General features: G+C 28.4%; 1 protein-coding gene across 1 annotated transcript; it reads right to left on the reverse strand.

Moving 5' to 3' along the window:
• Positions 1-7,168: 7,168 nt before the first annotated feature.
• Positions 7,169-13,618, reverse strand: LOC107012134 (sodium/calcium exchanger NCL1-like). Its single transcript, XM_015211877.2, has 9 exons — positions 13,223-13,618; positions 12,359-12,556; positions 11,467-11,648; positions 10,769-10,914; positions 10,429-10,687; positions 10,128-10,279; positions 9,447-9,708; positions 8,313-8,618; positions 7,169-7,610 (listed from the first exon to the last, which is right to left on the reverse strand). The coding sequence occupies exons 1-9, from the start codon at positions 13,611-13,613 to the stop codon at positions 7,380-7,382; spliced, it is 2,127 nt and encodes a 708-aa protein (XP_015067363.2). The 5' UTR covers positions 13,614-13,618; the 3' UTR covers positions 7,169-7,379.
• Positions 13,619-14,934: the final 1,316 nt, after the last annotated feature.

Raw genomic sequence — 14,934 nt, forward strand, 5'->3', positions numbered from 1 at the left:
CACACAGAGAGAATTTTTAAGACAAATATAAATTTAAAAAGAAATTATTAAATTCTATTGAAATCGAACTTAAAAGAACTCACTAACTCCGAACTTAATTATTTTAATTAAATTTGAATTTTAGTTTCTTCAATCCAAAAATCCAATAAATTAAACTGAAATTTTCTTATTTAATTCGAACTATCGAGCACTCACCCCTACATTAATACTATTTATTTTGTTAATGTATATATTGTTTTCTTTGCTCCGTTTTTATGATACACTAGTTTAATATATAGCAGGCCCAAATATAACAATTATTTGCAATATTTAAAAATAAATTTTAATGACACGATTTTTCATAACTATTTAAATATTATGATATATTTCAAATCGTATTTAATATTAGAAAATATAATGAAATGAATAAAATTCTTTTATTCAGATATCAAATTCGAACCTACAAATTCTAATAAGAAATATGTTTCTTTGTTAACTGACTAGAAGTGACTTGTTTTAATTAAATTAATTAAAATTCCAATACTAATAATGAATACATACGGAATTGGATAAGTTTTCAAGAAAATATACCATATTTTCTTTATTCGCTTTTATTTGTTATGTTGCGCTTTTTCAAAGTCAATTCTATTAATTTCAAAGTTAATTCAGTATTTTAAACAAAATATTTAGATATTCAAAAACTATACAAAAAGTATTATACATTGCAATTTTTTGCATTTCAATATAATAAAAAATATATCGTAAAATATTAGTTAAAATTTTTATAAGTTAATTCTGAAATTGGAGAGTATGATAACTAATAGTGGACAGAGATGATAATAAATACCATCAAAAATACCACAAATATCACCACATTTTAAATGCCACAAATTTTAAGAGACAAAAAAATAAAATAAAACAGGACAAAATGCACAAATGGAAAGTTAATTATTAATATGAATTAGGAAGAAAGGGGGGTTGGTGAGAAGAGATATACATGTATGGTGACTATGTATAATTTGATACTCATGTGGGCTATGTTGTTTCCTAATAATTTCATGTTTTTAAATAAAATTATTTGTTAATTTCTAAATAAATAAATAAGAGTATAAAAAAGGACATATAATATCATTTTCTTGTGGTCGTTATTGAAGAAGGTAATTTTTCATTATTAGTAGAAAATGTTATTTTCAAATGAAATTTCATATGGTATGAATTTGAATATAACTAAACTTCATTATAAATGTCAAGTTAAATTTCGAATCAATTCTTTGGGTCAAAAAGAAAAAACTAATATAGTAGTAAATTAGTATTATTTTTATCTTAATTTATGTGACATATTTTTTTTAGCTTTGTATAAAAAAGTATGTCACATTTCTTTGATAAAAAATAATTCAACTTTTAAATTCTCTTTTTATTTTTAATAAGGTGATTCATTATTATACAAATATCAAAATATGTCTTTAACATAAATTTTAAGCTTTTTAATTATATTTAGATTATATATTCAATCAAATATCTTTACATAAATTGAAACGAAACAAAAAGAAACTAGTAAGAAGTGACCATATATATATATATATATATATTTTCTAGTACAACTAACAATGGATTTATATATTTAGACAATCAATTGCTAACTCCAAGTGAAATTGACTTCTTTTTTCATATTTGGAAATTGAATTTAATAGCTAAATATAAACTAAGAACAAATTATTTGACCATAATTAATATTTAGCATAAGAAATTTTCAGTGCTTAGTCAACGCGTATTTCTATTCTTAGTCAGAAAAGGAAAATATTCACCAACCACTCAACTAACGTCAACAAATATTTTGTTAGAAAATTTTATAGAAATCACCCAAATCACGAGTAAATTATTAAATAGAAATATGAACTTTAATCGATACATTAATGTATTATTTAACTTAAGCTCATTTTATATATACGTCCTTCAATTTACGATGTATATAAAGAGACATTTAAACTTTTATTAAGTTGATCAATTAGACTCATGAATCTTAGGTGGTATAATAAACATAGGGCACTATGTAGGATACAAATTTTAATGTAGAATTCCACGTGCGTCTATTTGCTGAACTTTGTACAAGTTTAAGGGTTTATATATACATACCCAAAGTTAGAATACGTGAGTTGATGTCAAGTTAAATAACATATTTATTTATTATATTCGTATTTTATTACTTTATTAAATCATAAATTAAACTAGCAATCACTGTGTACAAATATATTTATTTGTGAATCCATAAAATAACAATTAGTAATGATATTGTAAATATTGAAATTTTGTGGAATTTTATTATAAGACGTGTTCAATTGAAGTTGAGAGTCTACAAAGTGTGTTCAATTCCAATTAAAATTCTTGAAGGCTACTAAACCCTATACCCTATCTCATGTCTATATAAAAGGTATTATATATAGGGCAAATGACAAAAATCACATATTTTTAAGACAAAGTTATCATTTGTCTATTATAAGTTTATAATTACAGAAATCCCTCAAAGATACAAATACTGATACATTAATATGATGTACGATATACATTAATTGTTAAGTAAGATACATTACATTTTATACATGATACACTAATATGATGTACATTTTATACGTGAGACACTAATCTGATGTATATTTTATACATAATACACTCAATTTGATGCGCGATAATTTGATGCATGAGATACATTAATTTGATGTGTTGATACATTAATCTGATGGTGAAAATAAGGGATTCTGGGAATTTGCAAAACTAATATGGGATAATGATAATAAGAAACCTTAAAGGTGGAATTTCTGTCATTTTTTGTTATATATATTTCCCGACATCTCAAAAATTCCATCACAAATTCATGGAATATTACAAAGAGATCAAAATCTCTAAATTTCACCACAAATTCATTGAATATTCATAAAGAGATTAAATCAAATCATCTTAAAATTTGAGAAATATGTCACTAACAACTCTCGAATTACAGAAATTAAGTCTAAATTTTCCAGAAAATACGTCACTAACAACACTTGAATCATGGATAAATCTTAGGATAAGAGAAGATTCAAGGGAGGAACAACTTTATACTCGCAAATATTAATAATAATATTATATTTCCTCATATTTTGTTCATAATTATAATATATTTATCACTTTAAAATTTATTATAAACAGATATGGTCTGACATTTCTATTAGAAATTGTCATCCATAATAATATCTCATTATAATAGTCGATATGTATGAAATCAAATCTTTCGTACACTATAATATTCAAAAGATGATAAAATAAATATTGTTATTATATAAAAAGTAATTATTGTAGTCAACTTCAAATATTGTTGCTGCATTAATTATTTTGCGCATGCATTGCATGTATTTAGTTACTATTTTCACAATCGACTTTTAATTATCATGTTACTAAAGTTAATTTAATTATTTTTTAAATTTAAATTAGATTATATAAATTTAAGATTTTAATAAAAATTTAGATATTTAAAAAATATACAAAAAATATTATAAACTTCAATTTATTATATATTAATATGATGAAAAAATAAAAAAAAATACATCATAAAATATTAATTCAAATTCTTACCAATTTTTTTAAAAAAATTATTACAATTAAAAAATGAACGAGAATAGTATATAACTAGTGGAAGTATTTAAATTGTGAATTTTAGTTTAGAAGATTTACTTATTACAATCTTTTATTGTCAAAAGTAAATCTTAAGCAATTATAACTTGATTTGTCGATTGTGGATAACTCACGTGGTTCATGTGAACTTCCTTTATCGTCGACCTAGGCTAATAAAAATGGTGACATACATATTCAATTGTATGATAATAAATATTTTATTGTATGATAATAAATATGTGTTTAAAGTTAAATGTTAAAAGTAAATATATTTAAAAAGTATGATAAAAGATAAATAAAAGAAAATTTAAGCGGAAAAGGGTTAAAATTGCCCCTTAACTATGTGAAATAGACCCTTATACCCTTCGCTACATTTTGGGATTAAAAAGTGCCCTGCTGTTATCTTAAGAGACACATAAACCCTCAAGTGTTAACACCCATATTTTTATTGACTTGACAAGCTACGTGGGACTAATCCTTCTACCTAAGTATTGCCAACTAGGATTCATTACGAAAGAACTAGACCTTTAGCTGCGACAATAGTCGCCACAAAAACCCAAAAAATCGTCACTAAAAATTTTTAACATTACATTCTAATTTTGTGTTTTTTTCTTCATTATTTTTAAAAAATGAAAAAATGATATCGATTAACTAGGAGTTTGAAGACAGTGTATGTTTTATTTTTATGTTATATGTAAATGTATAAAATGGACAATGATGCATTATATAGTAGGAGATGTGAATCGAAAAGTAATTTCATGATTCTTCGTAATAATATTTTTTAATATTAATATTGGAAGTTATTTATTTTAGAAAATTAGGTTGCAATCAAAAATTAATTATCATATTTTTTAGTTGAAAAATAGGTTTTACTATTAGTCGTCACTAAAAATCTCATAACCTTTAGTGTCAATATTTTGAGATTTTGTGGCAACTTTGTCGCCACTAAAGATCAAGTTCTTTTGTAGTGAATCTTAGTTGACAACGCTTAGGTGGAGGGATTATCCCATGTGGCATGCCACATCACTAAAAAATTGGGGTGTTGACTCTTGAGGGTATTTGTGGTCTTCTAGGATAACAGCGGGAGTACTTTTGATCCCAAAATGTAATGGAGGATATAAGTAATCTATTTCGTATAGTTTAAACGCACTTTTGATCCTTTTCCGTTTTTTAAGAGTATAAGAATAAATATGATACTTTTCCATTTTCAGAATGAACTTGAAGATAAAAATTGAAAGAATTCATAGTAATTGGAGCAAAGTTTTGGTAAAAAATTATTCGTATGTTATGTTCACGTTAAGCAAATGAATATAAAATATGTATCCTTTTAGGTACCTATTTATAGCTTAATCATGATTAAGTACTTATGTCTTCTTATTTTAAATTTTAAGTATCAGAGTTAAATTTCTTAATTTAATAATAATATCAAATGCGATTAAATTTTTATTTCTAAAAGTCTAACTTGTTTTGATTCTTTTTTTTTTCTATATCTCTTGCGTGTAAATCCTGCAACAAGGTAACAATTTTTTTCTTGTCAGAAAATAACTTTTTAAAATATTGTTAACAATTCCTTCCTAACTTCTAGTTGAATAAATCAATTTATTAATTAGGTTTCTTTGTACTTAGCCAATGTTATTAGAAAATAATTCAAGATTCCAATACTTTTATATATGTCTAAATATGGTGTCACCATGACAAATACAAATAGACTCTTAAATTCTATCAGTATTACAAAAAAAAAAAATTAATAAAGAATAAAAAAGAAATATAAAAAAATTGATGATGTCCTTGTCGAAAAAGATGTTTGTATATGGATAATGAAAAAAATAACTTTTTTTAATAACTTTTTATGTTACATCCATATCCATGATTTGATTTATTTGTAATTACTTTTATCAGAGTTGTAATGTTATATTAGAATTTTTTTTATACTGATTAAAATCTCGACGTTGAATTTTTAGGAGTGAAAAGATTTTGTTAAAAATATCGCCCTTAGTAATAAATTATTATTAATGTAATTATCAAACAGCAAACATAAATTCAAAAGAAAGGGTTTGTGATTATTTGTTTTAAATGTGGGGACAAATCAATGATTATGTCAAGATGTTTATCCACATTAGGTGCAAATTATCCTTTAATTAATTAAACTAGGTTTTGTTGACAAGGTTACATTTTGTTAATGCAAGTATATCTAAGTGCCATGTCATGTTTCCACTTCGAATTCAGTAAAATTTATTTAAATAATAATTTTATATTAATAAATTCGTTAAATATACGAATATTAGATATATAATATATTATTAACACTTGTTAAGATCGTTTATAGAATTTAGAACTCATAGTTGATATTCTAGTTTTTCCTCCATCCAAGAATACAACATATTCAACAGAATTCATGACCCAAAAATTGAGGGTATTTTTACATAAAATTTTAAATGTTTATATTTATATGGTTCAAAATAGTTTACACAAATTTTAACTAATAATATTAAATAATTTTATCCTTCAAAACTTGAATGAAATAGCAAATTATTACGTAGTAGCGTTTTTATCTTTCGATGGGATGTTACACCTAAGATTTTGCCGTGTAAACGACTCGTTTTTCTTATTTTGAACAATATTTCTAAAAGTAATAATTACTTGCGGTTCGAAATATCTTATCTCAAAATAATAAAATTATTAATAATTTCAGAATTGTTATTCCTTATTCCTAATATCAAAAGATTTAATTATTTTAGTACCCAAATAATATTATGGAAAAAAAAAAGTTGGGTGGTGGGTGGTCTCTATCTGATTTTGACATTACAAAAGATTTTATGTTGTGCAAGTGGTTTCTTGAAGATTCTAAGTGTTTTAATAGCCTAATCTACTTAATTATTTAATTTCCTAATTAGTAACTATTTAATTGCCTAATTAGTAACTATTTAATTGCCTAATCTACTTAATTAGTATGTTACTAATTTTTTGGCTGGTGGGAGCAATTCTTCACTTTTAGAGTCTTGAGAATAATGAATAAGATGAAGAAATATTTTCCCTTTAAACAAGGCCTTTAGATTTTAGTTGAATTAATAAATTATAAATATAGTATGATTATATCAACAATATTAACATATACAGTGTGATTTTTGAAGAGGAATTTTCATAAAAACAAGTAACAGGCCTTAAATAAGATTCCTTAGCTACAATTTCACTAATTATAATTCACAATTACATTTTGATTTCCTATCGCGAATTAATAAAAAGAAATTGTGCTATAAAATATGATTTTTCCATTTCATTTTTTCACCAAACTAGCTAGCTCATTGAAAAAATACGTGATGAAAAACAAATTCTCCATTGATATACTGAGAATAGTCATTTGATATATATTTACTTTCTCATTGATTCAATCAAAATATCTATCAAATTTTCAGTGAAAAAATAACAATAATAATATAATTAAAAAAAAAGTAATACTAACACATAATAATGTGAGGAAACAAATAGATACTCCATACATACAAATACAATATAATCATATACCAAAGTAAAAATAAAATAATAATTTCTTAGAAGAATTCTCTTTTTAATCATCGATCTTTTCTTAATAGACACATCATTGTTTATCATCACTCCCAATACTTTTATCTAAACACATAATTACATACTTATAATAGCAGTATCAATACTTCAAAAACTATTTACAATCAGCTAACACGAACGCTAACACGAAAGGGCTCTAGATATATATTAGTCCCAACCAAACAATTAATTACTCATTGAAGAAGGTAAAAGAACATCACACAAGAAGGGTAAAGAGAAAATGCCAAGAGGCTTGTCCAAAGTGGATATCTAGTGCTAAATAATGCAAGAATCCCAATTATTCCACAAGCCACCAAAACTATTAGCACTTGTGCTGAATAATCCCAAGTCAAGTCCTTTGCATATACTATAGCCAATAGTGTTGTCATGCCCATGATGTTGTTCCTGATCACTCCAACATATATCTGTTTGCAAAAATAATATCACAATGATCGAGATGTAAAGTTTATGAATTCTGAACGACTTGTATTAGTTATTTAGTTTGGAATATTTATACTTGATGAATTTTTTAATGTAAATACAGGGGTTAAGTAAAAGTTTTGAAAGCAATATATAAATAGACATCTTAACTTGACCTCAACTAGCAACTGAATATCGAAACTTTGTATACGCACATCTTAACACCTTAATTTGATTTTAGTTGACCTCATAAACACTCCGACTTTGAAAATCCACATCTAGAATGCATAATTTGAGAATAATTTACATCCGAAAAAGTGTGCAACTTAAGGTGTCTAGACGTGCAACTTAAACCAAGTTAATGTGTAGATATATACTTTCAAATTAAAGTTGGTTGTTTAATTGTCAATTGAGGTCAAGTTAAAGTGTCTAGATATACAACTTAAACCAAGTTAATGTAGATATCATTTTCAAAGTTGTCTGATTTAATTGTCAGATGAAGCAAAGTTAAAGTGTCTAGATATACAACTTAAATCAAGTTAAAGTGTAGATATACATTTTCAACGTTGGTTGCTTAGTTGTCAGATGAGGCCAAATCAAAGTGTCTAAATAAGTATTCTGCCTTTTCGAAAAAGTACTTCAGAGGAAAACACGCTTTTCAACATAAAAAAATTTTAAAAGCTTGACTAAACAGACTATTACCCTACCTCTGAGAATGTCAAAGAAGCTGTTTTTGAGCACTTCTGACTTGCTGGATAGATTGCTGCTATTGTCATTCTTGCATTTAGAGCCAATGGTACAATCACAAAGGGGATGAGAAAAGAAGGCATTCCAATAGCTTCAGACAACTTTTTAATACTATCTACAAGTGGTTTTGAGCACAAAGTCATCATTGCAATTCCCAAAATCACTTGAAAAATAGATTTGTTAAAAGCCCATGTCAACAACTTATAGTTAATTTTTCCATCTTTTTCCACCTCATACACCAAATTTTCAACTTTATTCCACATAATCTGCACAAAACAAGACCACGTTAAGTCAACCGTGAGAGGAATCTTTACATCGTAACTTAAAAAAAGGAAAAAAGATTGAATTGAAGGATAAACGTATGTATATACGTATTGAATATCAAATGATTGATGACAACATGTATACTATCTTTAAAAAGTAAAGTAGGCAAAACTCTAGGTCCTTAGTAGCGTTGACAAAGAAGCAGATAACCCTAATCAACATCAATTAGTACATCACAATAGGGGAAAACCATATTTGTTTAATTTATCTCTTTCAACATGGATCTCAAAGAAATTAACGAACCGGCTACTATTTTATACGAACAAGAATAATATACCCGGTGTAATCTCACAAGAGTGTAGTCTGGATAGGTTAGTGTGTATACATCCTTACCCTTGTCTTGTGAAGGTAGAGAGCTAGGTGTTTTCGATAGACACTTATCTCAAGTATGATCTCCTCTTATAGATAGACTAAAAGAAAATCAAACAAAGTTCTTTGTGTATTCAATTGAAAAAGAAAGATTTATCCTTTTCCTAAGATGATCAAAAGTGATTAGTAACAATCATATAGAGACGTCGAAAAGAGAACTTTCTTAATTTAGAAACGTTCCTTAAAATAAAGTTGAGGAGAGGTGATTAGACAGAACATGACGTGACTTCAACTTATCAAGGACATGACCTTAGGGAGGTTATGGAGGACACGAACTAGAGTAGGAGGCTAGTTAGATAGTCGAGAGGCTGTTTCTGATAGATTCTCCGCTCAAATAAGCCAGTCTCTCCTATATATTTGTCAAGATGGAAGTATTAGGACAAATATTGCTAATATATTACCTTGTCATATTCATCAATGGCCCTCTTCTTGTCCTTGCAATCAGTCACACGAATAGCCTCATTGAGCCATCTTGTCATCCCCTCAACAAACTCGTGTTCATCGATCATGTTATTACGATTTGTATCAAAATCATTCATCACCTTCAGGACCGAATCATCGCTATTTAGTTGCACATCACCATATTTCACTGACAGTACTAATTTTTCCAATTCAGGTTGTGTTATGAAATTGTTCCCATCAGTATCATACTGATGGAAAATTCTGCAACCATTACAAGCAAACATTAGACACATTTGTCCTACGTAACGTCTTACCTGACAATTTTGTGTTATATGTCAGGTAGGATGTGTGTCTACTTGTTCAATTTGTGTCTATTTAGTCGTGTTTGGTATGACGAAGTTCATTTTTATATGACTCATGAGAATGTCATTTTTTGTGTTTAGGTACAAAAAACATCACCCTTTTATCTTAGGAGCAGAGTCAAGTTTGTTACTATCAGCAACAAGGCCTCGTATATTATCGATAGTGACTCAGATCACCTCCTCAAACCTACCTATAACTTAATTATGTGTGAGCAATCAATCGTGACAAAATGACCGATCCATAACCATGAGAAATGACTTCTGTCATACCAAACGCACATGATCTTTTCTAGTAATAGGAATTAGAAGGAAACGTACTCTTTTATACGTTCAACGTTGGGACTTCCGTCATCGTTGAGAATGTGTTCAGCTTCTAATGCTTGGCTTTCAACATGCTTCAAGATTTTTGCCATTAGTTGCTCAATTTCAGCTATTTCATCCCTTTGCTTCTTGGTATATTTTTGAACAATCTGTTGAAATATTGAAAATTTCTCAAATGAAGATAAAACATAATAGTTTAAATATATGATAATCAGAGACAGAGACGGATCCAAGATTTGAATACGAGAGAGGGGAAAACGAGAGATTTTAGAGTATCGATAGCGACTCAGATCATCACCTCATTCAAAATTCTTCTAGTAGTAGAATCATCACTTCTAGCTAACATCTTAGCTTCTTTTATCCATCGTTTGCATCCTTCAACAAACTCGTCCTCATCGATTCTCGTGTCATTGTTAAGATCAAAAGCTCTCAATATTTTCGAAACAGCATAGTTTTTATCAACCTTAATTTTCCCAGATTGCATATTGTTTACCAAATTCTCCAACTCAACAAGTGTTATGCTTTTATTTGCATCCCTATCTGTCTCAGAAAATAACCTATAGCAAATGAACCATCGAAAAATGATTACACGCTTAAATATGATATCAGAGCAGACACAGGTCCTGATATGAAACTACCTTTGGATGACCTGAATATCAGGTCGTCCTTGTTTATCAATGAGCATCCCACTTGCATGCCTTTGCATATGTTGAAGAAAAGCAGATAACAAATTCTCATATTTCGAATATTCTAAACTTCTTTCTTGAATCCATGGATCCAAAAGCTATGGAAAAAAAAAACAAGAGATCGAAAAATTTCAAGTCAATAAGAATAAAATTGCACAATAAAACGAACATATTACGTAGGCATAATACATAAACATACCGTTTAACTTGACTTCATCTGACATCTACGCCTTTCAACTTTGGATATGTACGTAGACACTTAATGTTGCACAAGTAGACACATGCATCCTGCGTAGCATCCTACGTGTGCACATATGACTATTGGTTTGCATTGTGTCACGTAGGACTCGTGTGTCTACTTATTCACTTTATACTGTCTTACATTCAAGTTGAAAGGCATAGATGTCAACTGAAATTAACCAAGTTAAACGACACATTTATATATTGCGCCTATGATGTACTAAGCTACCACATCCCCTTATGGTGCGGTCGTTCCCCGGATCCTATATGAAATATGGGAAACTTCGTGCACCAGACTACTCTTTTTTTTTTTTGGGTCATACAATACTACACTCATGGAAAAAAGCAATAGTGGTAGACAAAGTTTCATAGTAAAATTATATTTTTTATCGCGATTCGATATAAATTACCTGATAAATGAAGTATGTCAATAAAAATATGACTGAAATTACAAATGTGGTGAAAATCACAATACGCCTTCCAAAATATGTGTTGAAAGCATTAACAAGTTGCACAAGAGCAAATGGGATCAAGGAGAGAAGCATAATTCCTGCTGTGTAATTAGTCTTTTTGTCAATTGTAACACCATTATCTGTAAAAATAATATTGAAGAAATTAATTAAGATCACAACTTAGAAATTTCTTCTTTCAAATTGACGAAATTAATCGTACTTTCACTATTGTGGATCGAGTAGTTGTTTGTGTCTGACTAATCAAGTTGAAAAAACATTTTTGTAAATATTAGATCTGTAATTTGTGTTTTACTAATTAATCAATATGAAAAACACTTTTGTCAATATTAGATCTGTCATTTGTATTTGGCTTAATCAATTTGAAAAATATTTTTGTCAATTTTAGGTCTTTCATCTGTGTTTGACCAACGTTTTAAAATTCCTTATGGAAAAAAGCTACTTTTGTAGTTGGCATAATACATAAACGTGCGCTTAAATTTGACATCTAAGTCTTTTAACTTTTGGGTATGTACAAATAGACATTTAAATTTGTATAAAGTTGAACTAGTAGACACACACATCGTAAAAGACATAATACGTAGAACGCCACGCAAGATGCTACATAGGACACAATTGACAAGTTATAGTTTCTTAAAAAAACTAAAAGACACATTTATGTATTATGTCTCAGTAGTTTCTTACGCATGCGACGACTCAAAAGAACTAATTTTTTACCTAAAAGCTTGGTAAAAAAAACTTAAACTCTCTAAAATAAACATTTTTTGAAAGGAAAAGAGAAAGACTTTTAGGCTTCCGAAAAGCTTAACCAAACAGACTATAGAAAACTTACTGATTAAAACCCGCAGAGAGTTGAAAAGTGAGGATTCTGCAGGTTGCAAAGTTGATTTTTCATACTTCTCTTTTGAACCAAATATGACACATATTCCCCACATAATAGTAAGATTAAAGACTGTGGCTCCAACATTAGTGCTTACTCCTGTGGAGACTTGATTTTGAGCTTTATCTTTACTAGTAAAAACTCCAGATGCTATAATAAAAAGAAAAAGTAGTATTATTAGTATCATAAACTAAAAGAAAACTATTCGATTAAAACAACCCAAAGATACTCTTAACATGTTAGATATTGTCCGTTTTGAGTCAAGATTGTACATTTTTTTCTTCGAAGTCCTCACACCATAGTATCCAACACTTCATATCGGTGTTGTTCTATTATTTTATGTTGTTTCCGTTATTATCTATTACTTATTGGAAACAGTTGTTTTAACTTTGAGTTAGAGATCAGATCTGCGTACAACCCTCTCTAGACCCCACTTATGGGGCTACACTGGTTATGTTTGTGTTGTTGTTGAACACCTTATAGTTAGTATCGTCCTTTTTTTTTTCCTTACTTTCCATATGAGACTTTATTCACACTCACAAATGATCTCCCCGTTGAATAAGTTTCACATGACTCATCACCATCATGGGCTAATTTGGAGATTAATTAGGTGACGTAAACCGGCAAAAGGTAATAATTATTAAGTCAAGCCCCTGCCATCTTCATACTCATCTCGTCTAACTTGTTGATTTTTTATACTAGTTGTTGGGGCTAAAACATTATTAAGATACTTAACCATATAGACATTGTTCACGCACCCAACAAAACAAGAAAAAAGGTAAACGAAACGACGATAAAAATAACATTTTTACTAACCAATAACCAAGATAATTCTTGGGAAAGCCTTCAAGATTTGAAAAAGAGTAGCCCCAAAGATGCCTGTACTAAGTATGTTGAAGAGAGTCTTACTACCATTCGAGACGAGTTTTTCTCCTACGATCAACAAGTACTGATATATCGCGATTAAAAAAATGAAACCTCCAACGCTATCAGCACACGGAAAAAAACCATATAGATGGTCACATTGGCCATACGTAGCTTGATATTCGACTCGATCCACTCCATTTGAGATAAATTGATCAGAAGAATTAAGTCTTAGAATTCTGCTTTGCACCTTAGTAACAACAAAAATAAATGTTATTATCAATATGGAAAGGCTTTGCATTATTGAAGAATGAAGTGTATAGTATTGAATGATTGAATCCATAGATAAAAATGTTGCTTTTATAGTGGAAATTCTTTACTTTATTAGTCTTAGATCAAACATTAGAAAAAATTGACTATAAAAGTTAGCAATGTACATAACTGGCCCCTCTACTGGTCTGACTAATCTAGATTCGCGTTGAGTAAGCCAACTTATGAAATAATGTGTTTCCTGTTAAGAAATACTCCATTTCATAAATCTTGGTTCTTTAAGGGAAATTAAATGTTGGACTTTACCTCGCGAGCGTGAGCAATTTAATATGGGGTCCACTATTGGTAACATATTCATTTATTTACATGGTCCAAACTCTAGATGTTTGGTCTTAAGAGTGTAGGAGAGCATTTATTTACGTGGATAATTCTCCGATCATAAGCTAGATTTTGAAGTTAAGTTAGACCTCAAAATTCATTATTTTATAGAAAGTGATCGAGATTTCTTTAAACAGACTAAAAGAAAAATAAAATTGAAACATAGTTTTAAATGAAAAAATTGTTTACTCTTAACACAAAATCAAACACAGAACACCAAGCACAGCTTCAAAGATTACAAACTTTGAAGAATCGAATAAGCATTAAGCTTCACGGACTAGAAATTGACAAGGATATTACGATTGACAAGTAAGCACTCCAACTTCGAGATTGCATAGCTACACCCCTTAACTTGGTTTCGACAACTAAATATTTCCAACTCGTTACATTATGTCTCGTGGACACCTACACTAACATGGCACTTCATTTTGTAAGTTACACTGTTCAACTTACATAATTGAAGCGAATAAGTTGTCTAGACATGCATATTCAAGTTGAAGTGTACAGTTAGTAACTGGACACTAAGTTTGAGTACTGTTTATGTATTATGCCTAATATATTTTTGATCAAATTTCTAAAAATCGCAAAGTTATCTTTTTCGTGTGTGGGGCTTTTCCAAAAAGTGTTTTAGCTTATTTTGAGAAATATTCTTTTTCCAAAAATATTTTTTGAAAAATTAATAATTTTTGTTTGACTAATTAATTTGAAAAGTATATTTGAAATATAAACACTAATTTCGAATATGTGTTTACTCAAACACCATTATTATAAATATTAAATATATATAATAAAAAAATTAAAACGAAATAATATTATCATCGTGATGATATAATGCTATTGATGCTGGCGTCACAGGACAATTCGTCACCATGATTTTAATACACCATAGTTAATTTTTATTGGCTTGATTCAAACTAACTAATAGTTAAATACAAAATTTTAACTTTCTTAAAAAAAAAAAAAACTTATATATAATTAAAAACTATATACGAGATAAACATCAAAATATTTTTTAA

The sequence above is a fragment of the Solanum pennellii genome, chromosome 3 (assembly GCF_001406875.1).
Source record: "Solanum pennellii chromosome 3, SPENNV200".
Classification (NCBI taxonomy): domain Eukaryota; kingdom Viridiplantae; phylum Streptophyta; class Magnoliopsida; order Solanales; family Solanaceae; genus Solanum; species Solanum pennellii.